This window comes from Podarcis liolepis, assembly GCF_965112155.1.
Source record: "Podarcis liolepis genome assembly, chromosome: Z".
NCBI classification, from domain to species: Eukaryota; Metazoa; Chordata; class Lepidosauria; order Squamata; family Lacertidae; genus Podarcis; species Podarcis liolepis.
The window spans coordinates 42,238,677-42,261,048 of NC_139570.1; the positions used below are offsets into that span (position 1 = coordinate 42,238,677).

A 22,372-nucleotide genomic window follows, 5' to 3' on the forward strand; every position below is an offset into this window, starting at 1 on the left:
GAAAGATGGCCGTGTCTCAGTTTTTGTGTTGTTTCAGACAGCATAATTTAGTTAGGTTCACCCTTAATTGGATTTATCCCCTGTAACTAGAAATGGCCCTGCAAATGCTCATCGTAACTTACCAGTGAAACTTTCACAACTTTTGAGCAGAGCATTTGTGCTGAGAAAGTCCGTGGCCCACAAAATGCCTCCGATCTTGACTCTAGATAAATCTTTTGCAGCTTTATTGGTAAGGGAAAAAATCAGGGCAGCAAAGAGAAAACTTGGCTCTTTCTCTGAACACTGAAGTTGCCAAAGTTTTTAAGCGGAGGATGCCAGAAATTATCCTCTAGTAAAAAATGTCACCGTGAACCTAGCTATTGGGAGTCCTATTAAAAAACAAGCAAGGGGGGAAGAAACACTTAGATTATTGCTCAGGCCAATTTTAGGGAACAAAGACAGCAAGGAGCAAATCCTGTAATGAAAGGCTTTGCACACAGACTTGCCTCTGTGCCAAAAGGGAAACAATTCCCCAAGAAGAATGCTAAACATAAGGAACAACCCAGAAGCCTATAATGACTACCGGGTCAGGGACCTGCCCGGCACCTGCACTCATCCTACTTCAAGTACAGCATCTCATGCTAGGGGGAACTAATTTAAAGGATTTGGCCACCACAGCATAAGAAGCTGTTTTATAAGTCAAAGCCTTGATTCCATCCAGCTCAGTAGCAGCAGCAGCTCTTCAGGATTTCAAACAGGAGTCCTATTCTCAGCACTGTGTAAAGATTTCAGGGATTGAGCCTGGGCCTTTTGTGTGCAAGGCAGTTGCTCTACCACTGAGCTATGGCCCTTTCTCCAAATAAATATATGGCAATAACTACTAGCTTAAATGCATTTTGGAGGGGATTAGACCACTGTCCCCCAATCTGCATCACTCTGAATGTTTTTATTCATTCATTTATTGTGCTTACAGAGTCCTTTATACCAATGCACCCAAGGAGATTTACAGTTTTAAAGTTTGGAAACAGATAAGTGATTTCAGATGTGGAGTAACAAGAGCCCTCTCCGGTTGACTGGAAGGTGATGGCAGAAGTTCTGTGGCCTGGGCCTTCCTGCTCCTGTGTTCTCTCAGGGCAGACAGGTCTTAAGCAGCTGCAGGGGAGTTGCAGATGGGGCTGCCCCAACACGTCTCTCAGGCCCTTGACATCTCTTCAGGAGTAGATGGTTAGGCACTCAGTTGCATCTGCCTTCCCTCAGATCACATGGCTAAGATCATAAGAGCTTTGCCAGATCAGATCAAAGGCCCACCAAATCCAACATCTTATACTCACAGTGCCTAACCAGATGCCTCTGGAAAGCCTGCAAATAGGATCTGAGTTCAACAGCACTCTCTTCCCACTTATGACTCTTGGTAACTGGTATTCAGAGATATACTGCCACTGACCGTAGAGGCAGAACATAGCCATCATGGCTAGAAGACATTGATAGCTTTCTCCTCCTCCATGAATTTGTCTAACCTTCTTCTAAACCATTAAAGCTGGTGGCCATCACTACTTCATTTGAGAGTGAACTCCATAGTTTAACTACCTATCTTAAGATCTTTCTTAAGCAGACCCAGAAAACGTTGGGCTGCAGCACCCTGCATTTCTGACCATTGGCTGTGGTGGCCAGGGCTGGCAAAGGCAGGAGTCCACCTAGAAGACTAGAGCCCGGAGAAGGCTAGGCTATACATATTCATGGCTATGCACAATGATAGCCACATGGAATTATCCAGGTTCAAAGGTTCAAAGGTGGTGTGCTGTTTACTGGCTACCAGTTTCTGGGTGCAACATATCCTTTGGCTTCCTGGATACATCTGGTTAGCCACTGTATCAGGGGAACTTTTTGCAGCCCGATGGCCACATTCCCTTCTGAGCAATCTTCTAGGACCCACATGCCCATGTTGGGTGGAGGCACAGGCTAAAAGTGGGCAGAGCAACACATGTAAATTGTACCTTTCTACAATAGGCTGTTTCTACACTCATTGACATCTCCCTTTCTGCCCTCCATGTAGGCAAGCATGTAGCAGGATCAGAGGTCCAAGGGCACATTATTCCAGCTGGGCAAAAGCTCTGAGGGGGTTTGCAAAGCAGGGCAGATGAGAGGTCTGGCTGGGAATCATAGAATCATAGAATCATAGAGTTGGAAGAGACCACAAGGGCCTTCGAGTCCAACCCCCTGCCAAGCGGGAAGAGTATGTGGCCTGGGCAGAATCATGAGGGCCAGAAAGAGAGGGCTACATGGCCACACCCAGTTTTTGGGCCTGAGGTGCCCTACCCCCAGAAAAAATGTAAGGATCTTTTAGTTCTACCCTGCTGGCAACTTCTTATGTATTTACGTTCTTAAGTACAAAGAAGGGTGTTGATTCCTCACCTCAGATGGAGTAACAGCTGCTTGTTATTTGCACTTAAAAATAAATAAAAAATTAACACCTGGGAAGTTCCCAGCATGCATGGTGATTTCTGGATTTACTTCTGTGTGGAGTTCAACTGGGATGATACTTCTTTGTATATGTCAGGTCTGTGTGTGTGTACCCCAGAGCTATGTGTGGGAATAAGCTGAAATAAATAATGTGTAAATAGCTTTGCTAATTAGCAGAAGTGGCAAACAAACCTGCAAAGCTCTGAAGCTCACAAGCGGGACAGAGCTCTTCCTACTTTTGATTCCCAGCACCTGGTATTCACAGGCATACACCAATTGTTGCAAGCATATAAGGGATACCTGTTGCCCACTCAAAATGTGCCCAAGAATCGACAGACGCAGCAGTGGAGAAAAAGAAGGCAAAGTTTATTGCTGAGCAATAAAGACCCAGTGGAATCGTTTCCAGAGCCTGTACATTGGGTTTTTATACCTGAGTACAATCAGCATAAAACATGACATATTCATATATTGCAGCAAAATCAAATCAGCGAGCGGGCACAAGCTCTTCCTCTGCCCATGTAAAGAATACTTCTGCTTTTCTCAGATGGTGCGTCAATTTGCCCTTTACCCTAATTTTCAGCAATAAAGAGGAAAAGAAACCTATTTAACTGTTAAAACCTGAATAACCCCCACCATCTGCTATTGGCTTAGAACAGGGGTCTGCAACCTTTAAGACAAAAAGAGCCACTTGGACCCGTTTCCGAAGGAAAAAAAACTGGGAGCCGCAAAACCGGGAAGGTGACGTCAGGACGGTGCGTGACTAACGCACGCACTGCCCCCATGCGACGTCACAGCCAGTACAGCGCCCGCCACAGTGGGGAGTGTCGAGGCGCACAATGTGCCTCCTCCCCTCGCTAGTATCCGCCCCGGAGCCACAGCAAAGGTGTAAAAGAGCCACATGCGGCTCCGGAGCCGCGGGTTGCAGACCCCTGGCTTAGAACATTGCATTGTGGCTGACTGCTTTTTCCTGTTCCCCAACTCACCCCCCCTCTCGTGAGCCTGAGAAGCCGCCTGGAGTAGGTTCCCTATAGAAAAATGCCAACACATCAGATTTATTGTTTCCTTCAAGCACAATAGCAGGGTGGAGAGAGAAATAGGGCAGAGGGCAACTTTTGTAATTTTTAAGATTTAAGAATTTTGCTCTGCTGAAGCTTTAGCGATTCAAACATCATTAGGATACATGGATAAAAAAAATCTCCATTAGGATATATGGTTATATATGGATATATGATTATATAGAAATCATAAAGGTAAAATTCTTCCAGGTGGTCTTGTCACACAATCTTTGGGGGTAAGAGTGCATTTTCACTTTCCCTCCAATGCATCTGATGTGACTAGTGGTGCTGATCAAGGTAATGGGTTCGATCCCCTTACAGTCCTCCTCCATTGCAAGGGGTTGGACTAGATGATCCTTGGGGTTCCTTCCAACTCTACAGTTCTTTGATTCTATGAAGTAAATTGTCTGTTCACTGGAAAGCTGAACAACCTCAGAGAACCTTGTCTAGCTCTCTCTAAGTCAGAGGCTATCTTAAAAACAGCAAAAAATTACCATTGGGTCAAGTAGATTATTTGATATAACAGTGGCCGTTAAACAGAGAATCTTTGTCTTTCGGTGCTCTCTGGATGTTCTGGGGTGGAGCACATTCCTGTTATTGGGCAGGAGCTCCTCCATCAGTCACAGAGCTAGCAGGAAATGATGTTGTGGAGGGCAGGGTTTGCCTCATACAGGCCTTGTATGGCTGTGCTGCTCTCTGAGGTGGTGAACATCCCGTGTGAGTGTCTGGAGGCAGTTGAAGGATGGATGTTAATTAACGGATTGAGGTTGACTCCCAATAAGACAGAAGTACTGTTTTTGGGAGGCAGAGGGTGGACAGGTGTGGGGGACATCCTGGCCCTGAATGAGGTAACTGTGAGACCCTACCTTCCCATGCACTGCCTTTCCAGAGTGGTACGTGCTCTGGCTATCTTCCACTTAGACACCTGCAATGCACTCTATGTGAGGCTACCTTTGAAGGTGACTTGGAAACTCCAACTAATCCAGAATGCAGCTGCCAAACTGGTGACAGTGAGCGGCTGCCAGAGCCATGTAGCTCCAGTCCTAAAGGATCTACACTGGCTCATGGTATGTTTCTGAGCACAATTCAAAGTGTTGGTGCTGACCTGTAAAGCCCTAAACAGCCTCGGCCCAGTATACCTAAAGGAGCATCTCCACCCCCATCGTTCTGCCTCGACGCTGAGGTCTAGCTCCAAGGGCCTTCTGGCAGTTCCCTCACTGCAAGAAGTGAGGTTACAAGAAACTAGGCAGAGGGCCTTCTCGGTAGTGGCACCCGCCCTGTGGAATGCCCTCACACCAGATGTCAAAGAGAACAATGGCTATAAGACTTTTAGAAGACATCTGAATGCAGCCCTGTATTGGCAAAAATGTTATGCGCCTATGAATACCGTATTTTTCACCCCATAGGGCGCACCGGCCCATAGGACGCACCTAGTTTTTTTGGGGGGAAATAAAGAAAAAAAATTATTCCCTCCCCCAGGCGCGGGGCTGGTGCGGGGGAAGCCCAAGCTTCCCCCAACCCCAGCCCCCAGAACAGGCAGCTCTCCGCAAGCCTTGGGAGACCGGCGCGACTTCCCACCGGGCTCCCACGCCTTGCGGATATCTGCCTGAAGCCTAAACCAGGTCGGGGAACAGCGGGATGGCGGCGTTCCGCCTCCCCGCTGTCCCCCGAGCTTGTGGGGCTGGCAGTGGGGAGAAGCACGCTTCTCCCCACCGCCAGCCTCCAAACCAGGTCGGGGAACCAAAGCCGGTTCAGCGAAAGCCTGCATTCGCCCCATAGAACGCACACACATTTCCCCTTCATTTTTGGAGGGGGAAAAGTGCGTCCTATAGGGCGAAAAATACGGTAAGTTCTTCCTTTTCTCCATCCTGAATCTTCAAATATTCTGTTTCAGTGGATGGCCTTGCATTCTAGTATTACGGCAGAGGGACAAAAAGCACTTCTCTCTTAACCTTCACCATGCCATTCATACTTTTATAGACTCCTGCCATGTCACCTCTTACTCACATTTCTCTCCTCATAGGAGAGTTGCTCCATCCCTGATTTTACCTAGGAACACTCCGCTCCTCATAGTGGAACCAGCTTTTGCCCATCACAGGATTGTGTTTGACTGGTGGTAGTGTGTGGATCATGGCAAGAAATTAGATGGCCAGCATTGAGTGAGCTCCAGTACAGCAATTATTTTTCTAAATAGAATGTTTGTTCTTAAGCAGCAAGGTGATATGCAAAATCAATGGGATGTATGTAACTCTTAAATGCATGATGTAATCCTCCCCCCCCCCCATGCAATGCAGATGTCCGGAGCCTCCCAAGTGTTTTACAATGTGAAACACCATCAGAGCATTGAAAGTATTTCCATTTTCCATCTCCATTGTATCTGATTAGTTCTGTGGTTGGGTTGGGAGTTGAGTGACATAAACAAGTCACCCAAGCATTAAACCATTAAAGTATTTTAAGGGAAGGCATAAAAATTGATTTTGCTTCATGGCTCCCAGCCCTTAGTGAATGAGACAGGAGTCAGCACAAGATCCCTTATCCATCACCCTCTAATGGGTGAGGATGGAAGCTGGTCCTTAGAACCATAAGGTTGCCGCCAACTATGTGCTGCTCAGGGTTGACCTACTGAAATGTCCCTCGGTGAGTCATGGCCATCAATTCCAGTGGGTCTACTACTCTGAGTAGGACTAATATTGACTACTGCCCACAGAGATTGAGAGGGACCTTGGAAATAATCTGATCCAGCTAGGAGGCAGATAGAGAAGTCTGGAGGGCTGTTATTCAGCCATCAAGCCTGAGGTTGCTCACCCATGCTGTGGGCACCCATCTGTCTCAAGAGACAATAGAGTGTACCTCCAGGCGTGAGGTCCAAATGCTGCATTAGCAGCACTGAAGCAATTTCCGTGGGAAGCAAGCCTGGGCAGTGTGTATGTAGGGAGGTCCTGAGCTGCCCAGACAACAAGACACCCCTCTCAACTTCACTGATGTGGTCCCAGGGAAATCAGAGCAATATGTTTGGCACCAGCTTAACTGCAGGAGTTGCTGGAAGGAAATGTACAAGGCCTTAGGGATTCCACACTGAATTTGTGCAGGGTTTACTCCTTAGCTTTTTCTTCTCCCAAATATGTCCCACAAGGCAGTGGAGGTTTAGTGTTAGAGTTTTCCTTCTCCTAGATGGGCTACCCTCCCATGTTCACGAGCCCCATCTGCCTCTCACTTCCCTCTATAGCATGTACAAAAACTGCCTTCTTGACCACTGGACCGACTATTGCTCCCGTCCTCTCCATCTGGGAGAGCCAGGGAAGTCCCCTGATGTAACAAGTAGTGAAGTGCAGGGCTTTTATTCAGCTGGAACTCACCAGAACTGAGTTCTGGCACCTCTTTGGTGCATTCCAGCACCTATTTGTTGTGTACCAGCACCTGTATAGTGGCAAGGTGCCCAGAGTTGCGTGTCGGAGTCTTTGGGCTGCATCCCGCTCATGGCTTTGTGTTGGAGGCTGTGGGGCAGCATGTCGGAGTCGACACTGAAATGCAGCTGCAGTGATGCTTGCAGTGGGGTGATTGAGCGGAGAAGCGTTCCTGCCCCAAAAGCGTTGTTTTCCCCCTAAACAGCTTTGGCTCTGTCAAAAAAACCTGAGCGTTCCTGCACCTCATTTTCTAGGGGGGGAAAGCACTGCTGAAGTGTAGTATTAAAACAAAAAACAGTAAAAAAGAAATGCTTGTATGCTGGACATGTGGGTTTGGATTAAAGTCTCTTTCTCCTCTCCCCCTTTTCTCTGTCTTTCTCCAGACTAACGACGCTGCAGGGAATATGTGGAACTGGCTTTACTTCATCCCCCTCATCATCATCGGCTCTTTCTTCATGCTCAACTTGGTCCTTGGTGTCCTATCAGGGTAAGGACCCAGTTTCTTTCCCACTAATGATAAGATGGAAAAGGTAGGGAGCTGTCTTATATCGAGTCAGACCACCAGGTCCACCTAGCACAGTATTGCCAGCACAGGTTGGCAGTGACTCTCCAGGGTCTCTTGCAGCCTGACTTGGATATGCCAGAGATTGAACCTGGAAGCTTCTCCATGCAAGGCAAAAGCTTTACCTCTGTGCTCACACATAGGAAGCTATATTATACCGTAAGACCATCGGTCCATTATTTATTTATTTATTTATTTATTTATTTATTTATTTATTTGCTTATTGGTAATCCACACTTTCCTTAAAAAAACAACACCACACACATCAGGGTGGTGTGCAACTTTTTTTTTTATTGCCTGAAGAAAATTATACAGACAGCAAAACGAAGAAGCCTAAATTAAAATTGCCTTCTACCGATAAGAAATAATAATAACTATTACAATAATGAAAATACTAAAAATACATTTACCGGTACTTCCCCTTTTGAACTTCTATTCTGGTTACGAAATATTACTATTCTATAAGAATCTATTATATCATTTGCTGTCCCATATATTATTTTATTTCCCAAATTCAACCTAACCCTCCTGTAATGTGTATGGGTTGCTCGTGCGTAAGTTGCCTCCTCTCCAGGCTTTGTTGCCTTGCTAAACCTTTCAGTCTGGGCAGCCCTTCACATCGTGGCTGCCTCAGTCTCTAGCAGAATCCGTCAGTGGGTGTTTCCTAAATCTTTTCCAACATAAAAGTTGTTTGACACCCAGTCTCCTCCTACTCTCTCTGCGCGGAAGTCTTCTGCGCAGGGTGGGCGTGGGTAGCGGAGGACCCGTGCGCTCCCCGCTGGTGTCCAGTGAAGAGTCCTGGAGCCCCCTCGCCGATTCCCCCATCAGCCCCTCTATATCCCTGGTGTTGCGCTGATTTGCTTCCCCATCTGCGGAGCTGCCTCTCTCCCTGCTGGGCCCTTCTCCAGCATCATTTGAGAGCCTTCCCTCCGCCTCTAGCTCTGATGTCAGTTCCCTGACACCTCCCCTCCTACCCACTGCTTCCCTTCACCTGTGTGAGATCTTCCCATCATAATATGTTTTTCTAGTTGCTTTAACAAAATAGAATAGCATGAAAACTGTTAAGTTATAATTGCTTCTTTTGTCCTTACACGCTTAACAATTGCCTGTTAAGAGTTCTGCTGTGCAACTTACAAAAATAAAATCAGCATAAAAACATCAATAAAAATTGATTGGTTAAAAAAGAGAAATAAAGAAAATATATTGCAAAGGCCTGTCTAAAGAATATATTTTCAAAGGGCATCTGAAAAAAGGGAGGGGTGGTTTGCAGCTTTTTCTGGTTGCAGGTGAACAGGAAGGTTGAAGTGGCGCCAAAGAGGAGCAGGTCCAAAGGGCTCTTTTAAGTGAGCCCACAGCCTTAGGATGTGCTCTTTCAAGCCAATACCTGGAACCAACTCAGTTATGCAGGATTCCATTTCCGCTACAGCTCTTTCGAGTTGCATGGTAAATATTTGGAATCCGGTGAAGCCTTTGGAGTTGAAGGCATTATTATTAAAGCTCTCAAGTACCCAGTTGGCCTGGGGATGGAGAAGGAAAAAGATATACGGCTGGGAAAATCAAGAGTGGGGTTCAGATTCCCCCCCCCCTTTTAATGCATGTTGGACAAGTAAATAATACTCAGTTGATTAATCCATTGAGCGTTCGTTGGCACTGAATTGGATCTGTATGTGCCTGCATTTGTGAAAAGAAACCAGAGGATGATCCAAGTGAACTGTGGGGAGGGGGGGAGGCCGCTGGTGCTGTTCTGTAATTCAAGAATTCACACCGTGCTCCAGTAGCCAGATTCTGTGGCAGATAGGAATGAATGAATCTGCCTGTTTCCCTTTCTCTCAGTCTCTTGATTTTCCAGACTTTTAGTTTGGTTCACTGCATTTCTGCCTCATTTTGCAATTAAATGAAAAGGTCTTAAGTTTCATCAGCATTTTGGTGCAAACTTCTCTTGTTATACAGAAATTTGTTTCCCGTTTTGGGTTTTGTGCATTTCTGATCTGTCATTCACTAATGCAGTGGTGGGAAAGCCTTTTCACCCTCTGGATGCTGCTGGACTGCAGCTCCCATCAGCCGTGGCTATTGGCTGTGATGGCTGGGGCTGATGGGAGTTGGAGTTCAATCACAAACTAAACAACTCTGTATGTGGTTTACGAAAATTCATTAAAAATATTGTATGACATTTCAATACCTTATTTTACATGAAATCTTTAATAATATATACAAGTGCCAAAATAATCATGACATGCATAACTCAGTATCTCAAAGCCAAACAGTCCAAATATTCCTGAAATAAGTCTAGGAGAACAACTCTCTGTGTGTATACTTGTGCTGGGGTTGTGATCCCAATGGAACTCCGGCACATACACATGGGAGATGTTCAGCAGTATCTGGAGGGCCAAAGGTTCCCCCACCCCAGGTTAATGTGTGTATCTTTAGTCATGCTTTCCCCTGGTATGTACATTTTTGCATGCATTATTTGGTTGGAGAACATCATCATGAAATCTGGAGATTTCATGATAGCCATCTTCAGATAGCTAAAGGGCTGTCCCATGGACGATGGAGCAAGCTTGTTTTTCCTGCTCTGGAGGGTAGAACCTGAAACAATGGATTCAAGTTACAAGAAGGGAGACTCAGATTAAGCATTAGGAAAAACTTTCTGACAGTAAGAGCTGTTAGGCAGTGGAACAGGCTCCCTCGGGAGCTGGTGGACTCTCCTTCCTTGGAGGTTTTTAAGCAGAAGTTGGATGGTCATTTGTCATGGATAGTTCAACTGATATTCCTGCATTGCAGGGGGTTGGACTAGATGACCATTGCGGTCCCTTCTAACTCTACAATACTATGATTCATCTGTGTTAACCATTTTACACAGTATGATACCATTTTGAAAAGTCATGGTTGCTCCCCAAAATCCTGGGCAACTGTAGTTTGCTAAGGGTGTTGAGGGTTGTTAGGAAACTCCCTATTTCTTCCCACAGAGAGCTATGATTCCCAGCATTTCCTGGGAATGAGGGATTGATTGCTAAACCATTCTGGGAATTGTAGCTATGGGTGAACACTTTTTAACAAACTACAGCTCCCAGGTTTCTTTGGGGGAAGCCATGGCTGCTTAAAGTAGAATGATGCTGCTTTAACTGTATAGTGGCAGAGGGGCCTTAGATAGGTTCACATTAAAATCGTAATTGAATCAAATTCATCTTCTATCTCTAGTGGTGACGGTGGCAGAATCTCTAAGTGCCTGATTGATTGAGCCAGGGCCTGGTCCTTCCTGAGATAAATGCCAGCTATTAGTGACGTCTAGCATCCTGGCTAGCAGGGTCTCTTCTTTCTAGATGCAACCAGGAAGCTGAACTAACCTCTCTTCTTTTCTCAACATGGGTTCGGATATTGTGCATGGATAACCAGCATGGTGCCCTTCAGGTTTTGGGCCACAGATCCCATATTCCCTGACAGTTGGCCACACTCTCTGGGGATGATTGTAGCTTTAGTTCAACAATGGCTGGCCAGAGGTTCCCCACCCCTGGGGAAGCTGCCCAAAAGACACAGGTGTGGTATGGTTGCACCCAGTCTCAGCTTTTCAGTTCACATTCTTGTACAGTGGTACCTCGCAAGACGAATGCCTCGCAAGACAAAAAACTCGCTAGATGAAAGGTTTTTTTGTTTTTTGAGCTGCTTCGCAAGACGATTTCCCCTATGGGCTTGCTTCGCAAGACGGAAACGTCTTGCAAGTTTGTTTCCTTTTTCTTAACACCGCTAATACAATTGCGACTTGACTTCGAGGAGCAACTCATAGAACGCGGTGTGGTAGCCTTTTTTGAGGTTTTTAAATACTTTGGTGATTTTTGAAGCTTTTCCAAAACTTTCCCGACACCGTGCTTCGCAAGACGAAAAAAATCGCAAGACGACAAAACTCGCGGTAAAAACTCGTGATAAAACTGTCATGATATCTCAGCTTCACCCCCTCCTTCAGTCTTTCTATGCACTGAGATGTGTCCTTGAATAATAATAATAATAATAATAATAATAATAATAATAATAATAATAATTTATTTATACCCCACCCATCTGGCTGAGTTTCCCCAGCCACTCTGGGCAGTGTTAAATACACCACATCATTAAATATTAAAAACTTCCCTGAACAGGGCTGCCTTCAGATGTCTTTTAAAGATAGGATAGCTGCTTATTTCCTTCACATCTGAAGGGAGGGCGTTCCACAGGGCGGGCGCCACTACCGAGAAGGCCTTCTGCCCGGTTCCCTGTAACCTCACTTCTCGCAATGAGGGAACCACCAGAAGGCCCTTGGTGTTGAATCTCAGTGTTGGACTCTGATAATGCCTCTTGCTTGCCTAGATGGAGGATAGAGTGGTGGCAAGAGAATGTACCGTATTTTTCGCCCTATAGGACGCACTTTCCCCCCTTCCAAAACGAAGGGGAAATATGTGTGCGTCCTATGGGACGAATGCAGGCTTTCGCTGAAGCCTTGAGAGCGAGAGGGGTCGGTGTGCACCGACCCCTATCGCTCTCCAGGCTTCAGGAAGCTTTCTGCAAGCTGTGGGAGAGCTGTGCGAAGTCGCGCAGCTCTCCCCGGCTTGCCGAGAGCTGCCTGCACCCAGAAGCCTGGGGGGGGGGCACTGAGCTTAGCGCCCCCAGGCTTCGTGCAGCTCTGGGCAAGCAGTGGGAGAGGTGCCCAAAGTCCCCAGGCTTTGGGCTTCGCGCAGCTCTGTGCAAGCCGTGGGAAAGCTGCGCAAAGTTGCGCAGCTCTCCCTGGCTTGCCCAGAGCTGCCTGCATTGAGCTCTGCCCCCCCAGGCTTCGGGCTTCGCACAGCTCTCCGCAAGCTGTGGGAGCCTGGCGCGACTTCGCGCTGGGTTCCGACGGCTTACGGAGAGCTGCCTGTTCTGGGGGCTGGGGTTGGGGGAAGCTCGGGCTTCCCCCGCCCCAGCCCCGTGCCTGGGGAAAAAATAAATTCCCCCCTTTATTTCCCCTTTACCCCCCCCCCCAAATCTAGGTGCATGCTATGGGCCGGTGCGTCCTATAGGGCGAAAAATACGGTATGTAGAAACTAGCCTACTGCACATTGCTGAAGTTTACATTCATTGCTCCATTTACTTTTACTTCTGGCCCTGTCCTACCACTGGCATTTGCCCCCCCCCCCAACGATTATCCTGAAAGGAATGCAGCCCTTGAGCTGAATAATGTTCCCCACTCTTACTGTGCATTATTTTCGCAAATAGACCACTCTACATTATTTTCCGAGTTTCAGAAATGAGTAATGACCTAAGGTAATGTTTGCATCCTGCACTTAGGTCTATAGTGTTCCTAAAACAGATTTATAATTAACCTCCCTCATCTCTATTCATTTCAACATCATAAACAAGACCTATGTTTCTCCCTCTGTTTCCTGGAACATAATTACTAACTAACAAGCATCATCCAGTGACCCATCCCGTCTAAGGCGCTGTTCTTTGTTTTCATCGTACCGAGATACAGGGCACTTTGACCTTGTTATGCTGATAGTGGGTGGTGGAAGTGGTAAGAGCGGGATGGAAAGTAGCAAAAAGCAGAAGTAAAGTTGGGCGAGGGGAAATGTGGCTCAAATGAGAGACAAAAGGTGACCTTAACCTATGTTTTTAAGTATCTGTGACGCAGGTATCCCCAAATATTTTCAGTCTGAACATACAGTTCCTACTGCTTTATTTAATAAACTTCCCCCATCTAACTCATTAGGCAGAGAACTTGACTTGCCAACTAATTTACTGCTTCTGCTTCTCTGCCTTTAGCAGCAGTTTGTCATGAAAACAAAATATGCATCATGGAAAAGTTTTCCTAACAGCAGTATAGAGAATGCAGACAAAGTGCCCCCTGTCAAATGTCTATGTGTCAAGATGCTGTTAAAGGCACTGGAGCACAGCTAGTAAAAACAAGCAGGCAACCATATAAACTGGGGTTGTTCATACCCCCCATACTCTGATCTGTTTTTTTTTTTAAAAATATATAATATTTTATTAGGTTTTATCAATAGAAAAGTTTAGAAAACACAAAAGACTAATGCATAACAAATAGAAAAAAAACCAAAAGCACAAAAATACAAAATACAAAATTACAAACATTAAACACAAAAAGAAGAAAAAGCACATATAAAAGAAAAACAAAATTTCTCTCTTTCTTAATCTCTCCACTTTAAGTTAACTTATTTTCCCGACTTCCTCACGTCTCCCATTTTTGTATCCCTTTTAAATTTAGTTCAGCAAATTCATGATCTATTAGTTTGTCTATTTGATAATCCCCTTATACTTTTTACCTTGTTGCTAGAGCCCCTTGGATTCATTTCAATGTCATCAACATTCAAAATTTTTACAATATTTCTGCAAATAAATTTTAAATTTCCTCCAACCTTCTTCCACCGACTCTTCTCCCTGGTCCCGGATTCTGCCAGTCATTTCCGCCATCTCCATGTAGTCTATTAGTTGCGTCTGCCATTCTTCCAAGGTGGGTAGGTCTTGTGTCTTCCAATGCTTTGCGATGAGAATTCTTGCTGCTGCTGTAGCGTACATAAAGAAAGTTCTGTCCTTTTTTAACACCAATTGGCCAACAATGCCCAGGATTTAACACCAATTGGCCAACAATGCCCCCATACTCTGATCTGATAGAGGACCCAATCTGGCAGTTTGGATTGGTCTCAATTTGACATTGGCTGATCCAACCTAGAACTGGTCCCCAAACTGATTCAGGGGTCAGTCCTAATGCTCAGTTAGGGTCTTAAACCCTATTGATAAACATGTGGCCAGGAGGGGTGGGAGAAGAAGGAGAGGCTGTTTCTCCTTCCCCTTCTCCTGACTGCAATACAGAGAGCAGGACTGAACCTAAGTTGGGGATTCAGTCCTCAGTTTGGCTACGCATGCATGTTGGCTGGCTGGAAACAGGCATATGCAACCGAAATGAAGTGCAGGGCTGTTTGAAAGCCCTTTTGCACACTGTTTCATGGTACTCTTTGCAGAGGCTGTTACCTGCCTCTTCTCCCACACCCCTGTTGCCTGTATGCCAGCCCTGAATCACTCTGGGAAGGCCAACCCAATTTGGGGTGATCCCAAGCTGTCTCAGCCTGATCTGGCCAAACCACAAACCAATCCAAATCAGCCCAGATCTGATGCATAGCCCAAACATATACTATCCCCAGGACCTCTCTCAGTGTCCTATCCTGTCCAACATTTCCCAACCCAAATAGGGGGCACTCCCCCCAGGCTGCCTCCATCCCAGGACACCTTTGCCCCCCCCCCACAGGTGTGCCCAGGCCACACCACTACGACACCACCCGCAAGTTCGCTGCCCTCCTACTACCTTACTTTCCCTGGCTCTCCTCTGCTGCCTCCACCGTGACAAGACCGAGGCCCACTGCAGCCGCTTCCATACTTCCAGAAGTGTGGCCCGGCTTCTTTGAGTATGTTTGTGGCTGCAGCAGGCCTCAACGGAGGTCTCACAGCAGCAGTGGCAGAATAGTTGGGATATCTGAGATTTGAAACAGAATCTGAGACGTCCTGCTCAAAGTGAGAGAGGTGGCAAGTATGTGTCTAGGAGGGGAAACGTTTTGTGTGCTCTTGGTGACTTCCTACAATACTCTTTTTTCTTTACCCCCAAAGGAGGTTGTGCTAGTGGCTAGGGAATGCCCTCTTGGGATGTGGGGGGGGGGATTTGTTTGAAAAATGTGTACCGCTATTGACTTTGAGCAGTGATTTGTCAACTTTTGGCTTGCTGGGAAACAGCATCACCAGATTTAGAGAAAGTTGAATTGCAAAGAATAGTTGGGGCTTGGTTTGCATATTGCATATGAAACCTCAAGCTTGGGGGCCAAATGCCTCTTTGTCTGGCCCTTGGGACTCTCCCCAGGCCAGACCTCTTTTCCAGACCACACACCATCCCTGAATGTTTTTGCCTGGCTGGCTTGTGTCCTGGAACTATGCCGATGCCTCTTCCTTGCCTGGATGGAGGATAGAGAAGGATGTGTGAATAAATTTATATTTGTGGTTCCACCCCCTGTTGCTTCTGGACCCACCCACCACTGGCACGTGCCTCCCCTCCAGATGATTACCTAGTAGGAAATACAGCCCTCAGGCTGAAAAAGATTCCCCACTCCTCATGTATTTGTTCAGGAAGCATAAATTAGGTAGCTTCGCATGTAAACACAAACCAAATTAATCCCCCCCATATCCCTAATTACTCCCACATCAAGTCTCCAGGGAGACAGTCTTTCTCTGTGTATCGTTCTCTGTACAGACCTCCAAATTGCAGCTGCTCTTCACATAAAAACAACTGGATTACATCATTCTTAGCTGGGATTGGAAGAGAGGTATTTCCTAGCCTTTCATGCAGTGGGGACTGGGAAAATGGGGCAGTGCCTCACCAACCTCAGTCTGTCCTCAACCAGCCCTCACTTGCCTTCCTTCTTGCTTACAACCTGTCCATCGAGTTGCCTTCTTCCTTCATATCTTGGCGTTGTCCCTTGGAGAACCCAGCAGGAAGGAGAATGGAGTGGGGGGAGTAGGATTAACTGGCTCCACCTGCCATTGAACTTTCATTCATTGGCAGTTTTTCAATAGAGGTTGGATGGCCCACCTGTCAGGGATTCTTTAGCTGTGATCTCTGCATTGCAGAGAGTTGGAGTAGATGGCCCTTGGTATTCCTTCCAACCCTACTGTTCTTTGATTCTGTGAATCTCAAAATGTTTCATATTAATTCTGGTCAACCCATGGTGTGGCGAGAGCAGGTTGAGATGGCCTCAGGTTGCATGTGGAGAAATCCAGGCTTGTCAAAACGGTTGCTAGTGGGTGGCCAGGGGCATGGAGAAGAAGATGCACACAGATACTTTTCTCTGGATGTGTGTGTGTGTGTGTAAGGAATGTAAGAAGGCACTTTAAAAGAACTCTATTTGCAAACAGTATGTGTCCATTTGAAATGGCAATATGAAGCACTGGCACTGAGAACTTCATTCCCAGCTTTGGCCTGTTCAAACTGCTGATTTCTCACCTTCACCATTATTATTTTTGCCAGCCAAGTGTTCTCCTGGCATACCCATCCCTTCTCAGCAGCTGCTTTTGTGTTGGAGAAGAAAGGCATTTCCCTGCTCCTTGTCTCCAGTATGAATAATTCAACAGCTGTAGAGTAGCCCTTTGTTCTCCCAGCAGGACTTTCATGTGAGATGCCCAAAGGCTGATGTACGTAACATGGCAGGGCCAAGGCTGTCCTGCTGAGCCCTGTGAAGGCAGGCCCAGGCAGGGGTCCCTCATGGCAATTGACATGACCTGATGCTTCAGCTTCCCTCACCTCAAAAGGGGACCCTCAGGTGGGGTGGCCAAAGCATGTGTGTTTCTTTCACCATCCAGCCTTGTTGAGAGAGGGAGAACTCCAAGGGGACTAGGACCTTGCATTTGGTTTTCAACTGATGCTTTCACTTCAGAAAAATCCACCAGTCAAAAGCCAAATGGACTTGAAATTAAAGGTTAGGCACTGTCTTGGGAGGGTATTTCAAACTGGGTTTCCATCCATTAGGTTTATGTGTGTGACCTCTTCCAATGCATAGAAATATGAGACAAACTTGACCTTTCTTACCCCAGTATCCTGCTCTCACGGTGGCCAACCAGATGCCTGTGGAAAACCCACAAGCTGTACATGAGGACAACAGCACTCTGCCCACCTGTGATTCCCAGAAACTTGTATACAGAGGCATAATTTCTCTGAGGCAGAGCACAGCCATCATGGCTAGTAGCTGTTTATAGCCTCCTTCTCCATGATTTTGTCCCATTCTCTTTTTAAGCCTTCCAGAGTGGTGGCCATTACTGTTTCTGGTGGGAGGGAGTTCCACAGTTTAACTATGTGCTGCATGAAGAAATACTCTTTGAATGTTCTGAATCTTCCAGTATTCAGCATCAATGGGTGGCCATGAGTTCTACTGTTATGAGAGAGAAGGAAAAAAACAAAACACTTTTCTCATTAATTTTTTCCATGCCATGCATAATTTTATATATTTCTGTCATGCCACCACTTACTCACATTTTCTCTAAAGTAAAAAGTCCCAAATACTGCAGCCTTTCCTCATTAGGGAGTTTCTCCAGCCCCTTGATCAATTTTGGTCACCCTTTTCTGAACCCACAGTAGCAAGAACCAAACCCTCCTCAGGCCACACCTCTCGTCAGCCCTGTTCCACACTCTTCTCAAGTGCTTTTACTTTGCCAAAATGCGTCCTTGACAAGCGATGATGCCTCTTTCTTGCCTGGATAGAGAGTCATGTGTGTAGAAACCTTTGTGTGGCTGGATTGTACCTTTCTGTGCAGAGGTCAGTGTCACATCTGTTTCTCCACCCATTTTTTTGCCTCTGTACCTGACCACCTCTGGCATGCAGAAATTTTCCTATGAGGGGATGTGGGCCTTGAGCTGAAAACATTTGCTCACCATTGATCTATGCAGATGGATGCAACTGGAATAAGCTCTTCCTCTCCTCCCATACCCTCCAAATCTTGCCCTGAGTTTTCCCAAGCAAAGAGAGCACAGGTGCATTGGGCGGAAGTTAAAGCCCAGATTTCCTTTTAGTTGCATCAAAACAGCTGGAATTGCAAAGCATCTGCTCATCGCTGGAGTCCCAGGAGGAATCGCACAATACAAAGGATGGGCTATGCTAGGGGAAGATGAAATGTATGGCTCTGAAACCTGAGAATGAATACTCCCCCTGCTTCCTGCCCAGATGGAGGATTATCTTTTCATGAATGTGACAAACTGTTAATGCTTGAGCTGAAGCGAAGCAAGGGGAGCATTAACTCAGGCCAATTCTGGGTGTGTGTGTGTGTTGTACCATCAGGGGCATTTAAAAAAATCATGTTAATCTACATTTGTCGGGTGCCAGAATGGCTTAGCAATCCAGTGTGTGCCATAGAATGCCAAGCATCTTCCAACAGTCGCCTGCAGCAAATGCCAGTCAGTGTTGTGTTAGAAAGAATGGGGATGGCATTATTAAACTCTGGAATTGGCTCCCACAAGGGACAGTGAAGGCCACCAAATTGGACAGCTTTAAAATAGGATCAGGGAGGATAAGGCTATCAATGGCTATTGAGCCTGATAGCCAGTGCTATTTTTCTAGAAAAAGAGGTGCCGGAACTCAGCATGAACACCTCTCTTGTTCTCTTAGAATGGCAATGGTACCCAACTGAGAGGTGCCAGAACTGAGGTCCAGTGAGGTGAGTTCCGGCTGAAGAAAAGCCATGCTGATAGCTATGCCCTAGCTCCACTGTTAGAGGTGGCAATGCTTATGAATAGCAGATGCTGGAAACGGCAGGAAGGTAGAGGGCAGTTGTGTTCAGGTCCTGCTTGTGGGGTCCCCTTGACCGTCTGGTTGGGCCCTCTGAAAACAAAATTTTGAAATAGATGGACCACTGCCCTGCCCTGCAGGGCTCTTCTTATGCTCCTATGATTATAACTCGGTGGCCGAACACATGCATACCTGGCACCTCCAGTTAAAAGGATCTGGTAGCAGGGTAAAGCAGGGGACAGAGAAGAAATTCAATGTGGTTTGCATTTTAGTGATAAACTACCCAATTCATGGGACGTGGGTGGCGCTGTGGGTTAAACCACAGAGCTAGGACTTGCCAATCAGAAGGTCGGCGGTTCGAATCACCGTGATGGGGTGAGCTCCCGTTGCTCAGTCCCTGCTCCTGCCAACCTAGCAGAACGAAAGCACGTCAAAGTGCAAGTAGATAAATAGGTACCACTCTGGCGGGAAGGTAAAGGGCGTTTCCGTGCGCTGCTCTGGTTCACCAGAAGTGGCTTAGTCATGCTGGCCACATGACCTGGAAGCTGTACGCCGGCTCCCTCGGCCAATAAAGCGAGATGAACACCGTAATCCCAGAGTCAGCCACGACTGGACCTAATGGTCAGGGGTCCCTTTACCTTATATATATGCTGTAAGCCACCCAGAGTGGCTGGGGAAACCCAGCCAGATGGGTGGGGTATTATTAATAATAATAATAATAATAATAATAATAATAATAATAATAATAACAACAACAACACTTCTAGTACCCATGCTTTCTAGGTGTGGGACAAGCAGGTGTGGATGAGCCATCAGTTTTGGCTTTTTCCTTTTTTTGCAAGTGGGACAGAGGAATGCTGATTGATTTGGAATGATTGGAAGGATGCATGACTGTTATGTCCTCAGGCTGCCCTGCAACAAGCTCTGTGCCACTTTGCAGTGGCACCTGCATTTTGCTGCTGGTGAGCTCTGGTGACCAGAGGGACAGCTAAAACCCTGGGAGAGGGTGTGCTATATAGGCTGGGGAGAACAGTCAACAAGGTAAAGGAACAGTCAGCACACAGCCCCCACACTATTGCAGCCCCTGGCACCATTCCCACCCTGCTCATCTCCCATGACAAGCATGGGCTTCCTCTTGCACTCAAGCCCTTCTTGCCATATGCATTACCGTCCCCATCCCCACCCAATAGCAACTCCTGGAAGATCCAGGGAACTTGGGAAGTGAGGAATTAGGGAGAGAGAGAAGGGGCGGGAGAGTGGGCATCTCAGGTATGGCCCCAGAGAAGTTGTGGGGAGATTATCCCTGGATGTTGGCTGGGCACTTGGCCACTGGTGGGGAGTCACAAGCCCTGCTCCAGGTGTTGCTGCTTTTGTTGACTGTGGACAGATTTCCGTCTCTGTCGGCAGAAAGTCCTTCTACCGACCTCAGCTTTGTGTGTGTGTGCACCATAGGTTAGAGGAGAGGCTGTAAAACATGCCTTGATCTGGGCACTGGCAATCCACGGTATGCCACCATTACACACACACACACACACACACACACACACACACTCTTAAAATGCAGGCTAGTCTTCAAAAATGATCACTGCCCTGATTTTTGCAATGCACCCCTCCAACCAAGCAGCAGGTACTAAAATGTGTACAAAGGGGGAAACGTGCACATAAATGCACATGTCTGTGGAAATAACATACAAAAATGCACTATATTTGGGAAATTATTTGTGTGTGGGGGGGGAAATGTATATCACTTGATTTATTGCTTGGGATTAACAGTCTTTTGTTTTGGTAAGTGATGTATACATTTTTAAAAAATAAAATCAGAAAAACTTTTTAAAAGAATATGGGTGACTAAACGATTATCTTTGGGTAGGCTTGCTGAAATAAAATACAGTGGTACCTCGGGTTACAGACGCTTCAGGTTACAGACTCCGCCAACCCAGAAATAGAACCTTGGGTTAAGAACTTTGCTTCAGGATGAGAACAGAAATCGTGTGGCAGCAGCAGTGGGAGGCCCCATTAGCTAAAGTGGTGCCTCAGGTTAAGAACAGTTTCAGGTTAAGAACGGACCTCTGGAACAAATTAAGTTTTTAACCTAAGGTACCACTATATACCTCTGATTTAAAATGAAGGGTGGTCCATTAGGGCATATGTGGCACATCACCTACCAAGCCCAGTCTGCCCTCAGTCTGGCTCCACAAGCCTAACTTCCTCCTTATGGCCAGTTCAAAGGTTTGTGCATAGAATGTCAGACCCCTCCTCCCTTGCAGGGCAGGAGGATGGATGGGAATAAAAGGAGGATGAGGTGGCTCTGCGTGCCATTGGCTCTGACTCTACGTACTATTGGCCTCCACTGCCTTCCACCCTATTAGTCCCAATGAGCACCAGCCTGTGCTGCCAATATATGCTTTATTCAGAGGCGTAGTTGGAGACTGGTGAAACTGGACCCTGCCAAGGATTCCAGAGGTGTGCGCGCAAAAATCGCCATTGGAGATTGACAGGGAGAGGAAGTGACACTAGACCCCCTTTGGATGTTGCAAGAACCCTTTTGACCTGGCGGGAGCACTTTCAAAATACAAGCCTGCGCCTGCTAGGAAACTGGAAGTGCCACTGCTCTCCCCCTCCCCTGTCCCTGTCCCTGCCACCTTTCAATCAAAGCTAGTGAGTTGGCAAAGGTCAGCAGTCATGGGTCAGGAAAGGCTGCTGGCACCAATGAGCCCAAACAACAAATACTTCCTCTGTCTCCACAAGCATCTCAGGAGGAGGTGGGAGGGCAGAGGCTAGGCAGGAGCGCCCCCTGCTCCTGCTGACCAGGATTGTGGCTGACTCTGGGTGGGGTGCCCTCTCTTAAAGCCCACCCCACTCACAGGATACTGGTGCTCTCAGCACAAGAAATGCAGGGCCAGGCAGAAAGAAAGCAAGCACCCGCAGAAGCCTGGGGCCATCCAGGCCAGGGGAACCCTGGCAGTGGCCTACCAAGGTACATTGCTGCCCACAGTGCTCCTCTCCAAACCAGGAGGAATAGGAGGAGGAATGGATCCTGATAACTTGGGTCCTGCTATTATTTCCTGCCAGGGGTGCCTCGCCAACTGGAAGTGGACATATTCCATTTGTTGCCCTTGCCTGAGCTCATGTCTTCACATGTCCTGCCAGTTCCTCACTCAGAGAAGCGGGTCTCCCCCCTCCACACTTGTTACATGACCATTTAAATCACTAATTACGGCAATCATTTACTGTTAAATATCATTTCATAGGCAAGTGTAACCCTGTGCACAATGCAACCAGGACTTCTTAAATCAAGGCTCAGAGCCACGAGGAGCCAACCAATATGCTTCACTCTTTTGGAGGTTGGAACATATGGTGGCAATCCTAATCCAATTTACAGCCGTACCTTGGAAGTAGAATGGAATCTGTTCCGGAGGTCTGAAAACCAAATCGTGACTTCTGATTGGCTGCAGGAAGCTCTTGCAGCCAATCTGAAACTGTGGAAGCCCTGTCAGATGTTCAGGTTCCTAAAAAACGTTTGCAAACTGGAGCAGTCACTTCTGGGTTTGCGATATTTGGGAGCCAAAATGTTTGAGAGCTAGTCTGTTCGAAAATCAAGGTACGGCTGTACTAGGAAGTAAGACCTCCTTT

At 46.8% G+C, this 22,372-nt stretch overlaps 1 protein-coding gene across 11 annotated transcripts in view; it reads left to right on the forward strand.

Annotated features, from left to right (window-relative positions):
* CACNA1B (calcium voltage-gated channel subunit alpha1 B) overlaps positions 1–22,372 on the forward strand; it is a 325,506-nt gene that overhangs the window by 131,204 nt on the left and 171,930 nt on the right. For all 11 annotated transcript variants that reach the window (XM_083485649.1, XM_083485651.1, XM_083485652.1 and 8 more), the window contains exon 7: positions 7,282–7,385. In XM_083485649.1, coding sequence (XP_083341775.1) covers positions 7,282–7,385 — 104 coding nt within the window. The remainder of the gene's footprint in view (positions 1–7,281; positions 7,386–22,372) is intronic.